Source organism: Palaemon carinicauda, chromosome 45 (genome assembly GCF_036898095.1).
Source record: "Palaemon carinicauda isolate YSFRI2023 chromosome 45, ASM3689809v2, whole genome shotgun sequence".
In the NCBI taxonomy this organism is placed as follows: Eukaryota; Metazoa; Arthropoda; class Malacostraca; order Decapoda; family Palaemonidae; genus Palaemon; species Palaemon carinicauda.
In genome coordinates this window covers 8891208-8913004 of record NC_090769.1, presented here as the reverse complement: position 1 = coordinate 8913004, position 21797 = coordinate 8891208, and the positions used below count along the sequence as shown (strand labels likewise).

Sequence of the window (21797 nt, the reverse complement as noted above, 5' to 3'; positions counted from 1 at the left end):
CTCTCTCTCTCTCTCTCTCTCTCTCTCTCTCTCTCTCTCTCTCTCTCTCTCTCTCTCTCTCTCTCATTTTTTTTCTTATATATTGAGCTATATTTTTATTGTTACCATTTATATAGTCTCAAGTAAATGTTTGTTCCATGTTGCTTTGCTGCGTCCTTTGATTTCTATACCCTCTTCCATATCTTATCTAACGCTCTTCACCCTGCCCCCCCCCCCTGAGTAATGCGATGTATACTTTTTTTTTATTTACTACTTCTTGGTAATCCCTTAAATTCTTTTAGATTTTATACAATAATAATGATGATGATGATCTATCCACTTTTGATTTTCTTATTAGTGGCATGGACTTTAAAGTTATCTCAAGTTAACTGGTTCAGACTCTTTGTTAAAACTTGCTTTGAACTGGATATTTTGACCTTAGTTTAGGCAAAGTTTAAAACTAGTTAGAAACAAATTTCTACTGAGAGACAAGTCTTCTGCAACTGGATATGTGAGCATTTTGATATCAAATAAGTTTTTTTTTTTAACTCTACTTTGGCTGAAGGTTTTGAGTTCTTGAATATGGTCTTTGGTTCCAATCATTAAGTAGAGTTTTTATTTCCAAGTTTGGATCATGACTTGATTTAGGTATACCGGGTAATGTATTTTCAGTTAGCTGATCTACTTTATGTTACTGGATACGGTTGTAGCAAAGAAATTATTGACCATAATTTTTATCTAATTTTAGTAGATATTGTTTAATTAAGAATGAATTCTTCAGGTAAACCTAAGAAATGTACAGTACAGAAGTGGCCACCATGTAGAGTTGGCCATATAGAATAAGTCACCATTTTCCTTAACTCAGTTTTCATCAGATTTGGCACTCCAGGCGTAGAAGTATATGGTCGACCTGAAAACAATGAAGCAGCAATTACTCACCTTATTTTCCTCAGTGGACAGGTACGTTTCCCTTATTCGGTTGCCAGGTGTAGGTGTGTGAACTGGGGTTTTTAATGTACAGCAACCTGATCACTATGCCTGATGCTGGATCGTTCAAGAAACCCTTTCCAATAGATGCATGAATTAGAAATTAATTTTTAACTCTTGTTTTACTCCTGTTTTGAAAATTTCTAAATTGATGATGGATTTGAGTATGTCATTAGTTTGGTAAACTCCTCAGAATAAGATCGAATAGATAGCCGTACTGTCTATTAAGTTTGACTCGTGTAGAGTTGTTGTACAGATATTGCTTTAAATAATAACAAGAAATTTTTTAGTAACAGTAAAACCAGTGTAGGTTTATATCAGTGTGGAATGAAAAATTAGTTGTAAAATAGTCCAGAAATTATCAGCTTTCAAAGATAGGTTTGAATTTTTTATACCAGGAACATACTGTAGTGATTGACTGAAAAATACCAGAAAGGTTTTATCCCTGTGGTACATTAGGCCGGGAGCACACTAGCGACTCTGTGGCGCCACAAAGCCATGCCACGCCTGTGGCGGGGATGAGCGACAGAGAGCCACAGTCGCTAGTTTGCGCAGCAAAACTTGAAAACAATGGAAACCTATGGGAGACCACATCCCCGCCACACGATGCTGTGGCTTTGTGGCGCCACAGAGTCGCTAGTGTGCTCCCGGCCTTATAGTCCATGAAGTTAAGTAAAGTGTTTTGAGAACTAGTTTGGTTTAGATTTGATGCTTTCTTACAAATTCTTATTGATTATATTTGAAGATTCTATGAAGCAAAGCCTCCTTGTCCGCTGTCATTACCTTCTGTGCATTCACACAGTTACAGAATTCTGTGGATAATAGGCTCCACAGTCAAACCGAAATGAAATGTTCATTGACAGCTGTTAGCTTCAAGTTAATAATTCTATTTCAACTTCGATCTTTTTTTCTGATTACGCTGTTTTGTTATACAGTACTATGATTTTATATATATATATATATATATATATATATATATATATATATATATATATATATATATATATATATATATATATATATATATATATATATATATGTATATATATATATATCGAAATTTAAGCATTTTTACTCATGTTATAATGTCCTCAAAAAATTTTTAATGCAGAATTTTTTGTTTTTCATAAAAGAAAGTTAGCAACGTTTGACTACTTGTACTGCGTCCAGTGTGGAAGGGTTCACAGATTTGTGAAATTATTTTAGTAAAAGTTTGTGAAGAAAATTTTTGTAACATTCTGTGCAGTATATTCCTTAATACAAAATCAGCATTAGATGAAATTAATACAGATATATTACTGAATAAAAGGGAATATGGATAAAATGGAACAAGAAAGAGTATAAGGAATAAGCATATACTGAAATTAACTGTAAATATTAGTGAATAACAAATGAAAAGATAATTACAAGGAAATATAATAGAGGGAAGAATGGGAAAAATTTTAAGCCTTCAGAAGTAGATAAGATTATACCATGTAGGATGTAGTTGAGACTACTGAATAAAAGGGAATAATGGTATTAAGCACTAAGTGTATAAGGAATAAGCTAGCCTGAAGTGAACAGCTAAACTATGAATAACAAGAAATTAAACGAAAATAAAAAAGAGCGAGGAATGGGAGAAACCTTTTAGCTGGGCCAATATTCCTTTTATTTGAAACAACTTTACAGTAGCTTAGATTTTTAAAATTTGCATAATGCTTCTAATTATAAGATCACTGGTTAAGTTAATTTTCTACATATATTTTATATAATAGTATCAATAGTTCAGCAGTGGATAATCTGAGTAATCAGCTAATAAGGAGGTTTTACTGTACAGTGTTTCTAATTTATTGTACAGTAATCCTATTTTCTCTTTCCATTTAATGAAAACGTTCTGGTATAAAAATATTTGTAATTCACTTAAGTACTGTAACTTCATTTGGCATTAAGAGAGATTCTGTGAGTGGTTTTGTATTTCTTTTTTCTTAAAATTATTTCTGGGAGTTATGTTCTTGATTTAACTTCCAATAGACCCAAAGTCATATATGTGTGGTTTTATTTTGAAGTGTTTGGGAATGAATAACAAAAGGTGTTCCGTCTTTTGTGTGCTTTTATTAAACAGTGCCGGTTGGTGTCACTGTGTGAGGACAACAGTCTACACCTATGGCAGATGACACCCCGAGAAGATTCTTCTGGGATGCAGCTAACACAAGTCAACTCCACTTCTTTGGAAGGAAAGTAAGTACTTGTAGGTGTTCGTTGCACATTCTGGTTTGAAGTTGCTTAGCCCTTTTTTTTTTTTTTTTTTTTTTTTTTTTTTTTTTTTTTCTGAACATTACATTGTCTTCTGTTTTGTGTGAGATTATACAGACGTCTTTTTAAATATCTTTCAATATTCATAAGTCGTAAGTGTTTCTCTTTCATCAGTTGTTAGTGTCACCTGTTTTGTGAACTCTAATTAGTAAATACACTGCTGTAAGGAATTTCACATTTTAAAGCAGAAATGGATCCATCCTGACATAAATTTTAGTGTTGGTTGTTAAGGGAGAGAAATGTGATTGAATTCAAAATTATCATATTACATTTTAGTTAAGCATTTATAAGATATGAGTTTTATAGTAACTAACTTGAATTTAAAAAAAATGAATGTGTAATTTTAAGGCCACATTATGTACTTAAATTTTCTTTTCTGGTAATTTATGTGTCCGTTCAATTTCAGGTTGAAAAAAATAAGCGTCATAATAGCTGACAACAGCGGGGAACACTTACTGGTTGGAACTGAAGGGGGCAACATTTACCTTCTAAACTTGGCTACATTTGCCATGTCAGATAATATTATTTACCAGGATGTAGTCATGCAAAAGTAAGTACTTTCAAAATACAATTTTGGAATGATTTTGAAGATAATGTGCAAAATCCTTGAATTGTACCGTTAGCCTCACTAATTCCGGTACACTAACATCTCCTTACCTTCCCATGAAGTGTACTGGAATTAATGAAGCCAACTGTGCACTGACATGTATCCAGGATAATACTCTGGGAAATTTGGAGCAAAGATTTTTGTTTTATCTAATAGTGTTTGCGTAATTTGCTTCACATAGGTTGTTATGGGTAATATGGCTTCTTAGAGATTTGTATGATTTTTTTTTTTAAATTAGTATAATTTATTTATACTGCTAAAGATAAAAGTAAATTTTGATAATTTTATTAGCTTACATATAACTCAAACTCTGGAGTAAAGCATATTGATAGCTTTAGAAACTATATGTTGGCATAGCATGTCAGTGGCTTTCTATAGAGTAAAGTTTTTTGTCATTCAGCATTCCTAAATAAGACATATTTCACTTGTTCTTGTTATGCAGAGGTCGGAGTTTAATCTTTGATGTACAGTACTGTGTAAATTGTACTTTCCAAAAGTATTGCACTTTATTTACCTTAAGATGCATGTGATAAAACTGCTAGTGCTATCTTGGAGTGATAGTGAAGCATATACTAGACAATGGAATCGGTCTATGAAGCAAAGTATATGTGGAGTCTTCTACCTGCAGTAGTTAATAATTTGCTAAGTCCTGGACCCTTTTTGGCTGCATAAAGAAAAAAAGTTGTTCGTGATGCGACCAATATTTATTGTGGGTGTTCTTAATCTCAATATTATGGGTTATATTGTAATCAGTGATAAAATGGATCAATGTATAGAACATCTAAAGATTGTGGGCCCATGTTTATATTTTCCAAGAAGTGAAAGCTATCAGACCCTTGAAGCTAGAAAGAATGAAAGCTTTTTTATGTAAGAAAGGTAGCATGGCAGGTTATTATCTTTTTTGGGTAAAAAGCTTCGTAATTTATCAGGGAATCAAGCTATACATAGCATATAAGTTTTAGCACTTGAATAAAAGTGGAGTAATTAGCATAACGAGAACTTGTTTATAAGTTAAAGTTGAAGGTATAGGTAATTGGTGACTAAAAAATACCTAAGTTAGAGATTCTTCTTCTTTCGGTAATATGATTAAGTAAGTAGAAGAAAGTTTTTGTTTTTAGCCTTCTCTTTGTTGTGGCTGATGAACGCTTTGCTGAATGTATGTTCAGTTTTACCATTCTTATACAGCAGAAGTTATTGGCATAGTTATCTCTTGTGTTATTTGTAGATTGAAAAAATCTTTTGAATATAGTAGCATCATACTTTTAACCGAGGGGGTTTATTTATTTTAATATTAACAAAACATTAAGTACTATATTGTTCGGTTCCTGTGCGATAAGATGTCAGAGAACTGAGAAGCATTCTTTAGAAAAAAAAAAATCCCTATTGAATAGCATTAGGTTTGTAGGGACAACTGTAAATTGATCGGTAACTCTTGAATGATAGATCCAAGGTACATGTTTTTTTAATTCAGCTTTTATGTTTTATCACATTTTATTATATAGTCCATACTTTATGGAACTCTTTAAAATGTTGTTATTCATGAGGGGTTTACATATGAGTTCCTCTCTCTTTCTCTCTCTCTCTCTCTCTCTCTCTCTCTCTCTCTTTTTTTTTCACATCAAATTTCCTGAAGTTTATTACAAGTCCAAATCTTTATGACAAGAATTAGGAGATATTAATGATAAATTAGATATTGGGAAGGAAGGTGAAAATCCTATCTTAAGTAATTGCTTATTTTGGATTTTTTAAACAATAATTGCAAATTTTAAGGATTTATTAATGCATTTCAGTGTACCAGAAGACTACAAGGTAAACCCAGGTCCAGTGGAAGCTATTGCAGAACATCCTACTGAACCCGATAAAATATTGATTGGTTATCAGCGGGGATTAATAGTTCTGTGGGATAAGAAGAATCTCTGTGCGGACCAGGTAAGCAATGACGTTTGATTATGGCAGGCACTTTTTATTTTGTATCAGTAAGAGCATTAGTTTGTTTCATTTTCCTTTCTTAGATTTGCAGGCTATGGTTATCAAAATACATCTGCAGTAGCGAACTTGTTATTGTATAAAGATGCTATGTTCTTGTGTTGTGCATGGCAAATTTAAAATTGATACATGAAATTGCTCAAGTTGAGCATAATTCTCTTCATTTAGATTTAGTATAATATTGGAATATTAATATGCTGTAAATATGTACAATGACTGTACAGTACTGTATAATTTTGTAACATATATTTCTTTTTCATTTTTATTTTATATTAACCCTTTTACCCCCAAGCTATTTGGAACTATCCAACCCTTAACCCCCAAGCATTTTTTTTTCAAGCATATTTTGCAATATATTTTTTTTTAAATTGCTCTAACAGCCTTAGTTTTTGTCATAGAGAGGTCAGGTTGGTCTCATTCTTTTGGAAAAGGCCTGAAGTTTCTCATAAAATTATCAAAAACATGCAAAAAAAGGTAAATAGCAGTTTTTGCAAGCACGTAACGGTACGTCCATGGGGGTAAAGGGATGAGTTTTGTGAGACGTACTAGTACGTCCATTTGGGGTAAAAGGGTTAACATACTGTACTTGAACAATTTAGTTAAGTTCCTCAATTTACTTTTAAGGTAGGTATTCAAATAGTATAAATCTTTTAACCAGCCATCTTTTTGAAAGTTTCAGTAGTATCCTTACATTTTTCAATATTAAACTTACCCGATAATCATGTAGCTGTCAACTCCGTTGCCCGACAGAATTCTACGGGAGGGATACGCCAGCTATCACTATACTAGAAGGGGGTGTACTCACAAGCGCCACCTGTGGCCAGGTACTACAGTACTTGTTGTTGACGCCACCTCACTTTTTCCTCTGTCGTGCTTCCGGCAAGACGTTCTTGGATACGCTTATGATTTTGGAGTATTGTTCACGGTTTGGTGAAGTATTTCTCTAAAATTTGCAGCTATTCGCTATACTAGAAACTTCTATATTAGCTTAGTTAGCTTTTGGAATTAATTTTATTTTATATCTCTCCGCCTTTTATAGGCCTCTTCGATTAACTTCCTTTTATTATAAAATTATTAAAATTAATTTTTATATATTCGACCTTTCCTAATGGTAGGCGGTCTTTTCTTGTACCGAAGTTAATTAACATTGAGCCCGTCATTTCGGTTTTACCTGTTAACATATTATGCTATTTTAATGTTTTTGAAAGAATTTCTTTGATAGTCTCGTACTGTTTTCAAAGTTGAACTAACGTTTTGTTTTGTCTCTGCAGTTGTTGACGTTTCAGAACGTTCAACTTGCGCTCTATCGTTACGATAGAGAGAGAATTTTCACGGTGTCACGTTGCAGTAAGAGTAACCGTGTCTAGTGTTTTGTTCATTCTTTCTTAACTTAATGGTTTTAATTCTACAAAGGAACTTTTCATTTTGGGAAATTTTTTCCTTTAACAATAATATGTTTTAACGATATATATGATTGGGCTCTTCTCTCAGGTTCAAAGTCAAGAGAGAGAGAGAGAGAGAGAGAGATAGAGACGGAGGGAGAAAGAGGAGGATAAACGTTTCGTTCAAGCGAGTAACGTTGTTATCGTTTTTGCTCTTCTCCCTAGTCTCTTTAGGGGAAGAAGGTAAACGTTTCTAGAGTTTTTCTTGTTCTCAAGCTTTATGCGGTGAGAGATTTTAAACGTAGTTTATTTGATCTAGTGTTTAGTCTCTTTCCAGCCACTGAATTATTTTTTTCTGTTACATTGTAATTCTTTTTTCGCAATTACTAACTTTTGAGAAAGGATAGAATTGCGTGTTTCAGGTACAAACCACTTAAAGTTTCGAGTTCAGTGAAATAAGTGCAAACAGAAAATCAAAGTGATAAGTGATTAGCGCAAAGTGTGTCAGTGTTGTGCGTGAGGGTACTTCTGTGCGTGTCAGTCGTCCTCCCAGTCCGGGACCTCTTGCAAGCTCCCAAGCCCAGGGGAGAAGCAATGTCGAAGGGCAAAAGGGTTCGGCAGGCCTTGATCGGCGCACAGAAGTATCCTCGGTGGTTGCGGGCGTGTCTTAAGAGACCGTCACTCCCACCCGCAGACGATTGAGCCCTTATTTTGCTCGTCTGCAGAAGAAATTTTCGGGGAGAAAACGCTGGTCTCAGGTCTCAAGACCTCTTAAACGTAAAGTCCAGACCTATGCCAGACGTACGAAGTTAGAGTTCAACAACCCGGATGCAGTCATTGGGTTAGCTCTGACTCTCCTCAGTCTCAGGTGACTGCACTCCGCCTAAGAGGAGTAAGGTTCTGCCACAACAGATCTCTGCTGTTAAGGCTTTACCTCAGCAGACCTTAGTGTCTGCCGACCCCAAGTTGACTCTACTGCAGTCCATGCAGTCACAACTTTCAGACTTGATGCGTGAGTGTCGGGCTGAGAAGGTTGCGCCTCCGCCTCCGCCTGCACTCGCTCCGCCTGCGCTCGCTCCGCCTGACCGCAGTACCGCCTGCCAGGCGTACGATGTTGAGCCACGTTCTGAGTTTACTGTTCCCAGTGGTGTACAGCTCCCTCCGCCTTCCTTAAGGCAACCTCAGCAATGGGATCAGGAGGCTTATACCTCTCTTCCTCCGCTTCCACTTGCTGCTCCACCATTGATGCAACTCTCGGTTAAGGTACAACAACCTCTCCCATCCATGAGTCAGTCTCCTCAGCTCTCGCTGCAGCGAGCTCAACCCTCCTCAAGGCAAGCACAACACCTTAGCCTTGCGCCTCAGGAACCTCAACTCGCGAGACAATTACTGCTCGTTCCTCAGGAACTTGCTACTGCGCATCCGCCAACCACTCAGCAAGCGCAACCCTTGAGGCAGCAAACTCATGCTATGAGTCAGCCACCTCAACGCATGCATCTGCCACTTTTTCCTCAACTTGAGAAATAACAAATGACAATAATAACACCTCATTACTTTCATACTTGCATTTGTAATCATATACATGTATGCCTACACAAACATTATGATAATGGAGGTTATTTGTCTTACTTATATAAAAATATATATGTATTCCTTGCAATATATTTTTAACAATATCGCAAAATATGGCAAAATATCTTCAAAACAAAAATGAATCATGAGTTATGAATGTAAGGTAAATATTATGTTGATATTAAAACCCCATGCAAGCATGCATGAAGCACTCTAGCACTGGTCATGGAATTTCTGAGAAATGTTAAACGCCATGCAACACGCTCTGCTTACCTTACAGCATGCTCTACATACAGCATGCTCTGCATACAGCATGCTCTGCATACAGCATGCTCTGCATACAACATGCTCTGCATACAGCATGCTCTGCATTCAGCATGCTCTGCATACAACATGCTCTACATACAGCATGCTCTGCATACAACATGCTCTGCATACAGCATGCTCTGCATTCAGCATGCTCTGCATACAACATGCTCTGCATACAGCATGCTCTGCATACAACATGCTCTACATACAGCATGCTCTGCATACAGCATGCTCTGCATACCTTACCGCATGCTTCTCAGTCATTCATCTTTGGTTGTTGCCAACTCACTAGACTGTCAAGCAGTTTCATAATGTTGCCTTCTAGTCTGCTGCTTTTGCACCATTGAAACCCTCACTGAGAGAACTTAACTTTTCTCGGATATGGTCCCTGTAGATGAGAAAGTGCTTTTCTCCCTCCTTCTGATATTCCCTTGAGGACTCTGTCATTTGGAGAGGAGCCTTTAGCTGCGTAGCCTCCTATGGACTTTTATTTAAGCATAACATGCTTCCAGGGAAGGTAATGGTTCCATTTCAGTCACTAACCCCGTCTGTTACCACACCTGCTCCCATAGACCTTGAGCTGTGTTGCAAGACATACAGTCCAAGCTTAGTCCTTGTTAAAGGATTTTTTGTTTACGGAGTCAGTGTGTCACTGGGAAGACGTTCAACAACCAGCAGAAGTGACTTGTTGTGACGCAGTGCGGCAACCTCAGCAACCCGATAAGGAGTTGTCTGTACGACCCAGACAGTCTAGACAGCTTCGGGTTGTCACTGTACTTCCTCGCTTCCCCATGGTTGACAGTTCACAGACTGTGCAGCTGTACCATGATCTTGTGTCCGGCTCCGTCAGACGACTGGCTTTTAAGAGCTCCCACAAGTCGTCGCTGTCTGGAGATTCTCAGATGGACTATGGATCTGACCAAGGAACTGGGCCTCCTGGTCAATTTTGAGGAGTCTCAGCTCATCCCATCCCAGACCATTGTCTCCTTGGGTATGGATCTTCAGAGTCGAGCTTTTCGGGCTTTTCCGTCGGCCCCAAGGATCTTCCAAGCCCTAGAATGCATCCAGAGCATGCTGAGAAGGAACCGATGCTCAGTCAGGTAGTGGATGAGTCTAACAGGGACACTTTCATCGCTGGCCCTGTTCATCGTGTTAGGGAGAATCCACCTCCCCCCCTTCAGTATCATCTAGCTGCTCACTGGATAAAGGACATGACGCTAGAGACGGTCTCAGTTCCTGTTTCCGAAGAGAGGAGGTCTTCTCTCGCGTGTTGTAAGAACAGCTTTCTTCTCAAGGAAGTCTACCTTTGGCTGTTCAGAAACCCGACCGCCGTCTCCTCTCGGACACATCAGACACGGGCTGGGGTGCGACATTGGACGGACAGGAATGATCGAGAACATGGAACCAGGAGCAAAGGACACTTCACATCAATTGCAGGAGTTGTTGGCGGTTCTTCTGGCCTTGATAAACTTCAAGTCCCTCCAGCTTAACAAAGTGGTGGAGGTGGACTCTGACAACACCACTGCCCTGGCTTACACCTTCAAGCAGGGAGGGACTCTTTCGTGAAGTTGTTCTAGATCGCAAGGGACCTCCTCATCTGGTCTAAAGATCGAAAGCTCGCGCTGGTAACGAGGTTCATTCAGGGCGGTATGAATGTCATGGCAGATCACCTCAGCCGGAAGGGTCAGGTCATCCCCACAGAGTGGACCCTTCACAAGAATGTTTGCAGCAGACTTTGGGCCCTGTGGGGTCAGCCAACCATAGATCTGTTCGCTACCTCGATAACCTAGAGACTCCTATTGTATTGTTCTCCGATTCCAGACCCAGCAGCAGTTCACGTGGATGCTTTTCTGCTGGATTGGTTCCATCTCGACCTGTATGCATTCCCGCCGTTCAAGATTGTCAACAGGGTACTTCAGAAGTTCTCCTCTCGCAAAGGGACACGGCTGACGTTGGTTGGCTCCGCTCTGGCCCGCGAGAGAATGGTTCTTAGAGGTACTGCAATGGCTGGTCGACATTCCCAGGACTCTTCCTCTAGGAGTGAACCTGCTACGTCTACCTCACGTAAAGAAGGTACACCCGAACCTCCACGCTCTTCGTCTGACTGCCTGCAGACTTTCGAAAGACTCTCAAGAGCTAGGGGCTTTTCGAAGGAGGCAGCCAGAGCGATTGCCAAAGCAAGGAGAACATCCACTCTCAGAATCTATCAGTCTCAAAGGGAAGTCTTCCGTAGCTGGTACAAGACCAATGCAGTTTCCTCAACCAGTACCACTGTAACCCAGATTGCTGACTTCCTGTTATATCTAAGGAAAGTAAGATCCCTTTCAGCTCCTACGATCAAGGGTTACAGAAGTATGTTGGCAGCGGTTTTCCGCCACAGAGGCTTGGATCTTTCCACCAACGAAGATCTACAGGACCTCCCTAGGTCTTTTGAGACCTCAAAGGAACGTCGGTTGTCCACTCCAGGCTGGAATCTAGACGTGGTCCTAAGGTTCCTTATGTCATCAAGATTTGAACCTCTCCAATCAGCCTCTTTTTAGGACCTCACATTAAAAACTCTTTTCCTCGTGTGCTTGACAACAGCTAAAAGAGTAAGTGAGATCCACGCCTTCAGCAGGATCATTGTTTTCACATCTGAAACGGCTACATGTTCCTTGCAGCTCGGTTTTTGCTAAACGAGCTTCCTTCACGTCCTTGGCCTAAGTCGTTCGAGATCCCAAGCCTGTCCAACTTGGTGGGGAATGAACTGGAGAGAGTTCTTTGCCCAGTTAGAGCTCTTAGGTACTATCTAATAAGGTCTTAACCTTTACAAGGACAATCAGAAGCCTTATAGTGTGCTATCAAGAAACCTTCTTTTCCAAGTTCTAAGAACTCAGTTTCTTACTATTCAGGCTTCTGATTAGAGAAACACATTCTCATCTGAAGGAAGAAGACCTTGCTTTGCTGAAGGTAAGGACACATGAAGTGGGAGCTGTGGCTACTTCAGTGGCCTTCAAACAGAGCCATTCTCTGCAGAGTGTTATGGATGCAACCTATTGGAGAAGCAAGTCAGTGTTCGCATCATTCTATCTCAAAGATGTCCAGTCTCTTTACGAGTACTGCTACACCCTGGGACCATTCGTAGCAACGAATGCAGTAGTAGGCGAGGGCTCAGCCACTACATTCCCATAATCCCATAACCTTTTAACCTTTCTCTTGAATACTTTTTATGGGTTGTACGGTCGGCTAAGAAGCCTTCCACATCCTTGTTGATTTGGCGGGTGGTCAATTCTTTCTTGAGAAGCGCCGAGGTTAAAGGTTGTGATGAGGTCCTTTAGTATGGGTTGCAGCCCTGTATACTTTAGCACCTTTGAGTTGATTCAGCCTTCCAAGAGGAACGCTGCGCTCAGTAAGGAAGACGATCTTATTAAAGGCAGAGTAACGGTTCAAGTCGACTTCCTTACCAGGTACTTATTATTTCATTGTTATTGTGGATAACTGATTATATGAAATACGGGATACTTAGCTATCCTTTAGTCTTGTACACTGGTTTTTCACCCACCCCCCTGGGTGTGAATCAGCTACATGATTATCGGGTAAGTTTAATATTGAAAAATGTTATTTTCATTAGTAAAATAAATTTTTGAATATACTTACCCGATAATCATGATTTAATTGACCCACCCTTCCTCCCCATAGAGAACCAGTGGACCGAGGAAAAAGTGAGGTGGCGTCAACAACAAGTACTGTAGTACCTGGCCACAGGTGGCGCTTGTGAGTACACCCCCTTCTAGTATAGTGATAGCTGGCGTATCCCTCCCGTAGAATTCTGTCGTGCAACGGAGTTGACAGCTACATGATTATCGGGTAAGTATATTCAAAAATTTATTTTACTAATGAAAATAACATATTTATCCATTTCTTTAAGGATTTCCTCATATGTCCTTCCAGACTTACGTATGCAGTCAACAGTTAGAATCTATTTGTTGGCATGCCGATGGATCCCAGTTCACAACTTCTCACAATGATGGAAGCTACATGGTGTGGTCGGGCACCGACTCCGCTAATCCGACTGATGGACCCCACACTGTTTATGGACCTTTTCCTTGCAAACCTATTACAAAAATTGTACGGCCATGTTCTAAAAGGCAAGTACTTTACCAAAGATGTTTGTTTTGCCTTAATTTATTTGTTAGAGGTTTAGTATTATGCAGGAAAAGATGGTAATATTTATTTTTGAATGTTCAACCAGCCAGCTGTTTTATTTTAAGAAATGTCTTTTAAAGGAAAAAATAGTTTTATTACTGTTTAAATATTTTTTTTTAAAATTTTTACTTATTTTTAGAATTGGGTAAAAATTTAAATACCTGTACTAACATATTTAGGTACTGTTTGGTGCTAGAAGTGGTTTGCAGGCTTTTAAATGCCAATTTAATCATAATTATAAAGTATTTTACAATTTTAAAAGACTGGTAGGTGATGAGCACAAGATGAAAATAATTAAGAAATGATTGATTTTCAATTAGTGTTTTTAGGGCCAAACTTATTGATGTGTACAAATCTTATTTATTTTCTTATACATGAATGTTTTACAGTTATACTTGAGTTCATTGAGAATATTAAAGTATCTGGTGTATTTACTGATACAATTTAGTCTAGTCATTTTTATGCCTTGTGGTCATTTTATAATTATAATTTCAGTGGTGACCTGATTGTGTTTTCTGGCGGAATGCCGAGGGCAAGTTATGGTGACCGGAACACAGTAACTGTTATATGTGGTGACAATCATGTAACATATAATCTAACATCGAAGATCATAGACTATTGTGTGGTAGCTCACGAAGAAGATGGTAAGCTTAAGTCTTCATTTCATTCTGTGGTATTAATTGTTAGTTGACCCTTTTCTCTGACCAAAAATCAATAAGGATTTTGCCCTACAATTTAAATATAAGTTCTATACAGAAAAATAGGTATATATGATTACAATTACACCTTACCTAATTGTCTGCCATTTATTATAAGACATTGGAAAGTTTGGAATTATGGGTAGGACTGATGAAGTGGTTCTACCAAAAAGTGTTGTTTTATTATAAAAATAGAATATTAGTATAGAAAATTCTGTAACCAATGCTTTCTTTAATCCTATTGATTGTCTACTATATACCTGTTGTTCATTAAATGCTTTTGTTTGATTAAGAAATTCGCTTAACTACGTGCTGTATGAAGTATGTCAATATATTGTTGTTATTAGAAGTATGATATTTTTAAATTGAAAATAGAGTAAGGAAGAGCCTGAAGAGTTCAGCATGAGTGCTATGCATTGATTGGTTACAATTGAAATAGAATTCAGTCCTGCGTTACTGAATTTGTATGTCCTGTATCTCACCTGATTTGGCTTAAAGAGATGCCATTGTCATTGCTGATAGTGGAACATTTGTATAGTTCAGCATTAATTGTTGGAAAAGACATTAGTTGAAAAGTTCACAGCTGTCAGTCATGATACAAATGATAGTTTGTATTTCAAGGCAGGCAGGGAAAGGGTATAGGAATTTTAAGATTTATTTTTTTATTACATATATCTTATATAAATTTCAAATATAATACTTTTCATTAGGATGACAAGCATTTTCTCTACTATGAAGGTTTAAAGCATTTTGTTTGTTCCGATTAGGATACAAACCGTATGTTTTTTACATGGATTATATTTCTGTAAAGGTGAAAACGGTTAACTTTTGAAAGTATGGAAAATACCTACACAGAGTTTTAGTTATAATTTTTCCTCTGCTGTATTGCATTTTCCCATGCATCATTTGTTTGTGATATTTAAATGCTTTGAGTCTGTTGGTTGTATGGAAAGGCTTGAGTCTCCTATACTGTATTTTTAAGTCTGTTCAGTGAAGATGCTTAAGAGTGGATCAGATGCTATGAATTTTTATATTATTTAAGTTGGTCTTTGTTCTGTAGGTGGTAGGCACAAGCGTGTTTGCTTGATTGAATGTACAATGAGTGCTACTATTATAATTTCAGTCAGCTGAGTAGTAGAAGGGGTTCATGTCTAGTCTTCTAAGGGCAATACACCACCATTCACGTCTAGTCTTCTGAGGCCAATACACTACCGTTCATGTCTAGTCTTCTGTGACCAATACACCACCGTTCATGTCTTCTCTTCCTACGTTTGCTGCTCCAACTTCTTCCCTCTTGTTTATTAATGGATCAGCGGCAGCTCTCTTCAGATTGGGGTTTGTTGATTCCTGTCCCAACCCGCCCTACCATTTTTTCTACTATTAATCAGTCACACTTCTAGGCTATTGGAGAAAAGTTGATTCTGTTACCAATCTTATACAATTGCTGGATAGGGTTCATTTTGGCAGAACCTATCACCTCAGTGGTACCCATTCCATGTGGAACCTGTTGAAAAGAACTAAGAGAAATAGGGTCTTCTCAGGTAAGGAAGCATAAATGTACATTATATCATTATCTACCTCGTTTTCATCAGTATCCTCATCAGCTTCTTTTTCACCTTCACACTCTCAAGATAGGAGGAAGCATAATAGGAATGCAAAGAAAGGCTTCCTTATTTTAGAAGGCCACGCATCATTCTAGAATTCTTCAGCCTTCTTCAAAGGGTATGACAGTCATAGTGACTGGATACTTTTGCATTCATTTGAAGGCTATGGAGGGCTGAGGGTGACATAATTAACAACTTAATAGTAGCAGCATATGTCAGAAAACAAGGAGGATCAGTCGCTGTTTGAATTGGTGAGGCAGGAGTGGGTGGTTCGCCATGCTGTTGAATTAGCATCTCAAGTTCATTTCAGGAAATTAAAATGTGCTAGGAGATCATCCCAGTCTCCAGGGATAGGTGATAGTGACAGAGTGATCCTTACAATCAGAAAGCAGACGGAAGCCTTATTGAGATCTGGTCTCTGTTCTACCTGATTCATTGGGTGATCAATTATATAATGTCTATCTTTGTTCTCAGGATAACTCATGGCTTTTCATTGGCCAGAGGCTCAATTGCTGTCAAACTATTGCTTCTTCTTAAGGTGTTGATTAGAATTACTCATGATGCACATGGTATTTTGACAGCCACACTGATAGAGGTACCATTACTATGTGAAGACTTGTCTCCTTGACAGATGTAAAATATAGTCTTGCGAGAGAGAGGTTTCCTCGCTAAAATTACTTTGAAATGTCGGATACATTCCAGTATGCCAGACCAAATGTATATCAAGGTAAATGGTCGGTCTTTTGACATTGGTTTCTCTGTGGTTTGAGCCACTATTCAACTGATCAAAAACTTAATTGTTTACCTTCACTTAGACAAGTTCCTCTGCATGTGCAGTTGAAGGCAATTTCTGTGCCCTTTCTCATATTGACTCCTTACACCCAAAGGTGTCATACTTGTAAGATGGACTAGATGCAGGTGAATCAATCAATTGGAGCACATGCTCTTAGTCTGAATGCATTTCCCTCTGTTCCTGCTCTGTTTCTCACCAGGCCTGATAGGTAACATCTCTGCTTGGTGTTTGCCAGTCTGGGGTTCCAGTCCCACTCAGACTCGTTAGTGCCATTAGTGTCTGCAATCTTACCATCCTTGTGAGCTAAGGTTGCGGGGTTTGGGGGAGCCTATATGTCTCTGTTGAGTCATCAGCAGCCACTGCTTGGCCCTCCCTGGTCCTAACTTGGGTGGAGAGGAGGCTTGGGCGCTGATCATATAATATATGGTCAGTCTCTAGGACATTGTCTTGATTGCTAGGGCAATGTCACTGTCCCTTGCCTCTGCCATTCATGAGCGACCTTTAAGTTGGTGACATTTGCTATGTACGTATCAGCATTTTCTTGTTGTGAAAACTTTAGGTTTCATGGAAATGTAGTTTTGCCTTTCATATGAATAGCTAATGCATTGGTGGCTTTCTAACTACTCCTTACATATGCCTGGTCTGACAGCAGTTTAGTGGTGTCATCCTTCTCTGGCTCACATAAGTAACAGGGAAGTTGATTTTTCATTGTATGTATGAATTACAGTAATAATGTAGTTTATGCTGTTAATTGGTTCCTTGAGAACCAACTTAAGTATTTTTGACTTGGCATCTGATTTTTACCTAATAAAGTATCTTAAACATTTCCCATATATGTACTGCACATGGAAAAGTACTCTTAACCTGCTATAATTTTTTAAAAACCTGATACGTACATTAATAAGCTTTCATGTAAAGTAAATCACTTTATTATTATTTTGCGACGTAAAAACCGACTTAAAGTTGAGTAAAATGGTGTAACGTGGATTCTGTTTTTTATTTATCACTTGAGGACGAGTGGCAAAAAGTTGGACCTGATTTATGTCGAACTGATGTAAAGAGTTATTACCGTACCTAGTCTGTTTGCTGACAATACTTACCACATGAAGTGTGAGTCTCCATACAAACTAAATCCTATTTTCTTGTTCCATGTGCTGAGAAACTTATTGTCAGTAATGTACTCCAATGTGCCCTATACAAGACCATGGACCTACCACTCTAAACTCTATTTACAAGTTCAGCCGTTTCCAGCTTTGAGGAAAAATAATCCATATAAAAGTCTTTTGATTTATATTTCACTTCTAAAAGTTCCCAGTACTTACTTAGTAAAATGTTAATGTTCAACTGTCCTTAATTATATGTATTTTATTATTCCCAGGACATGCCAACTGTATTGTTGTACTAGCAGAGGAAGAAGTTGTATTTATTGACCTTGAAAGTGAAGAATGGCCTGCATTTGCATCTCCATACCTATCATGCCTGCATTCCTCGGCTGTTACTTGTTCCCTTTTGGCATCATCCGTTTCCCCTGATATTTATGAAAAGATAAAGGTAAGGGAACTTGTTTGTATTTAGCAATGTTCATCACCTGTGCAATTTTGTAATTGCATGGTTATTAAGTCTTCACTTTCATTAAAGTTTAGAATTTGAATAAGGAAAATCAAATTTTTATGTTAGTAGATGTATATCTGGGTGATTTTTATTTTTTATAGTAGAAATTAGATATTTTCTTTTACAGAATTATTTAAAAGACATGTAAGGTTAAGATTTTCAAATAAGATTTTATGTGTATAGATGAGTCTGCTTTTTCTTTGATTAATAAGAGTTTAAAGCAATGGTAGGTATAAAAATTAAGCGTTCTATATTATGAATTGTACAAATTTTCAAAATTTCTTTCAGGAAGCTGGGGAAAAGCAGCAAGGAAGCCTGTCAAAATGCCCTTGGCCAATTAATGGTGGGAAGCTCAATAACACAGATGATTCCAAGCAGCATGATCTCTTGCTGACTGGTCATGAAGATGGTAAGATCTGAACCACATTCGTATTTTGGTACTCCAAAGTAGAGATGCGTTTCGAAGTGTAGCTCATGGCTTTTGGTATTCCTTTATTCAATAAATTTCCTTTAAATTGTATGATTAACTGCACTTTTTGAGCAATATAATAATGGTTAAATGCATCATCTAAATATGGCACACGGTGGTAACTCTCTTGAGCGCACAAACAGGAGATTTGTGGAAGGCAACAATTAGGTTCAAGCCTGTCCAGGGAAACCCTGGTAAGTACATTTGGGCATAGCAAACAAAGAAAGGAGACACTGCACTCACTGTCATCCATTCTGAAAACAGCCAAATATGTAATATAAAAGAAGTACATTTGCCACATTCTTTCAATTCAAAAGAAGTTTATTTTAATTTAGTAACAAAAACAACATGGATAGAACACTAAAGGAGTCAAAGGCCAGTGGTTTCTATGAGGATTAGTACAAATCATGGTATTGTATCTTATGGGTTTGTAATTCTCCACCCTCGTAAGGAAATTATGATAAAAAAAAATTCTGACTTCATGAAAAAAGAAAACTTCTGACTTCATGAAAAAAGAAAACTGAAGGTTAATGCCAATTCTCAGGGAACTACTAAGTAAGTTAAAGGAAAAACAAACGTAAAGAGAAAGTTAAAATTCTGTGCCCATTTGCTGTAACTTTGGAGGGGCAGATAAATTATTCTTTAATCTTGAAAGAAGGGAACCCCCTTCTACGTGAAAGAATTCCTTTTGGGCTATGAATCTTTGCACTATACAGAGCTGATAGCACGAAATATGCAGTCATCTGCTATTGGATGTTACTGAAAGTTTTACTAGATATTTTAAGAACTAAAGATTTATCATCATCTTCATTAGGACACTTAGCAATTGTACTAACATTTGTTAGTTTCCCTGAATGTCTATCATATGATTCTGAACTTCACTTTAGGTACCGTGCAATTTTGGGATGCATCTGGAGTGTCATTAAAACTGTTGTATAAATTGTCAACGGCCCAGCTTTTTGTGTCTGAAGACTTGGGGGGTGATGGTGCAGCTGCGGAGGATGACGACTGGCCACCGTTCAGAAAAGTATGTTGATAGTTTTTCCGATCGTTTTCAAACTATAAAGTAAATTAGTAGTAATAAGAAACTTTAGAAACACTTATAAATGACATATTGTGTATTGTGTGGTATAATTTTGTTGAGTGTAATGAAATAAAAAACATGTAACTGTGATTGGGAATTAAGGTCATTCTTAGCATAGCTTGACTAGATCTAAAGGAAGCTTTTGTATATACATTTAATCCATTTTTAGTACCTCTAGACATATGCACTTTTACAGATGATTTTGTTTGCATCCTCAAAATGAACTGTATTTTTACTATTGCATATTTTTCTCTCACTGTTTAGACAGGACTTTTTGATCCATACAGTGATGATCCAAGACTTGGTGTGAAGAAGATGGAGATGTGTTCGTATACTGGCCAGTTGATAGTAGCTGGTACTGCTGGGCAAATTCTTGTGATGAATTTAGAAACGGAGGAAAAAGAAATAGTACCTGAGGTAGGTCGAGCCTTTGTAGTGAGGGGGTTATTACTTCATCAAAGGTGTATTCACCACATACTTGTGTGAAATGTTAAATCTAATTTGACTTATCAAAAGCCAGCTTCAATTTTTTATCACGTAGCAGTTATGTCATATTTTGATTTTTTTTTCCATTGGAAATTTCCATTAGTATATATTCAGTCCTGCAGCATGATAATTTTCTCTGAGGTAAATGTGTGTACAAGCAGCCTAGAAATTTTGAATCTTTTTTTATTGAATTCCATTCATTCTCATCGTTTACTTCCATATGTTAAGTTTACGGTATAGATTCAGCACGCTTTTTTTTTCGTTCTAAAAGTTATTTTTGGTAGTGTTCCTGTAGCCATCTTTGTGAACAACATGACTGTTGCATTTTCTTATAAATGTAACACTTGTTTCTTTTATGACTTTCTAATTCATGAAAAATGTTTTTCAGTTTGTGAATGTGAATTTGGTAGCTGAAACCGACAACTTTGTGTGGAAGAGTCATAATAAGTTGGAAATGAGAACTGAAGCAGTTAAGTTTAGTGCTGGTATGCAGGTAAGTTTTAATACTTCTTTCCAACTGCCATCCCTAAACTAAGGGATTGGTTACTACGTCTTCAATTATTTCTATTGAAAACTTCGTACTCAACCAACTCTATATAAGTTCCTAAGTGCTGTTTCCTTTATCCCCTAAAAGTTATATGAGTATAGTAAGCTGATAGAATAGTGTTTGTGAATATATAGTAGATATATTTTAGTGATTTTTTTTTTTATTTACTGTTCCGTACAGTGATATGGTCAAGAAACTGAATGGATATTATTCATTAACAAAAAAGCAAGATGCTGAAAATATTGAGTTAGGCTAAAGTTCAGAACTGTGGACTATTTTATTCAGACTCCCTGGCCTTCTTAGAATTTACAAAAGGAACTGAAGAAGTTAATAGCCTTTGAAGCTCATCCTTATCAAAGTTAGACTCATTAATGGCTTGAGTAGCATTTATCATCATTCCCACTATAATCAACTAGCCTAGTCTTTAGGATTTTTCACAGAACTGAAAAGTTACTTTTCTATTATGCTTTGAACTAGGAATTTGGTCAGTAACCATAGAAAACAGTTCCATAAAAAATCAGGAAGGCTTTTGCATTCTTTGCCTTCTTCACAACAATTTTCTAAATCACAATAATGCCTTTGACATGAAATACAAAGAAGACCGATCATGATAGTCTAGAAACAATTTCCTTGAACAATTTTTGCAGTAGCAATATAAACATCTTGGAATTCTCTTAGATATAAAAAACTTTATATACAGCATAGACTGTATATATTAGTTTTAAAGGAAGGCATGACTGTTATATGTGTATTGTTTTATGGATAATGTATATAAAATAAATTACACACTAATGATATTTGTTTCTGCATTTGTCAAAGCTGGATTTTTTATACCATGAAACAGTTTTATAGATATATGGTCTGGGTAAATAGATTATTAAGGTAATCATAGTTAATTCCTACCTTATTTTTTTTCAGCCATCTGTTGTCGTTCAGTTTTACCCACCGGCATCTTGTACATCATTAACTCTTCACAGTGAATGGGGCTTGGTAGCTTGTGGCACTGCACATGGTTTTGCATTGTTTGACATAATTCAGAAAAAGAATATTCTTTCCAAAAGTACATTAAGTCCTTTGGGTAAGTGTTTGTGTAAACTACTTATATATTGAAAACCTTAGTTGAATTTTGGCTAAATCAAAGGAGTGGATTCTGTATTTATATTAGTATTCTGTATGCTTATATACTAATTACTGGCATTTTCAGGT

The 21797-nt window shown here is 37.3% G+C and overlaps 1 protein-coding gene across 4 annotated transcripts in view; it reads left to right on the top strand.

Annotated features, from left to right (window-relative positions):
- Nucleotides 1-21797, top strand: part of l(2)gl (LLGL domain-containing protein l(2)gl) — a 119600-nt gene that overhangs the window by 56461 nt on the left and 41342 nt on the right. For all 4 annotated transcript variants that reach the window (XM_068367066.1, XM_068367065.1, XM_068367063.1 and 1 more), the window contains exons 3-14: nucleotides 855-939; nucleotides 3068-3183; nucleotides 3665-3808; nucleotides 5656-5794; nucleotides 13045-13241; nucleotides 13795-13943; nucleotides 17773-17945; nucleotides 18294-18414; nucleotides 19362-19501; nucleotides 19823-19975; nucleotides 20433-20537; nucleotides 21510-21669. In XM_068367066.1, the coding sequence (XP_068223167.1) occupies nucleotides 855-939; nucleotides 3068-3183; nucleotides 3665-3808; nucleotides 5656-5794; nucleotides 13045-13241; nucleotides 13795-13943; nucleotides 17773-17945; nucleotides 18294-18414; nucleotides 19362-19501; nucleotides 19823-19975; nucleotides 20433-20537; nucleotides 21510-21669 (1682 nt within the window). The remainder of the gene's footprint in view (nucleotides 1-854; nucleotides 940-3067; nucleotides 3184-3664; nucleotides 3809-5655; nucleotides 5795-13044; nucleotides 13242-13794; nucleotides 13944-17772; nucleotides 17946-18293; nucleotides 18415-19361; nucleotides 19502-19822; nucleotides 19976-20432; nucleotides 20538-21509; nucleotides 21670-21797) is intronic.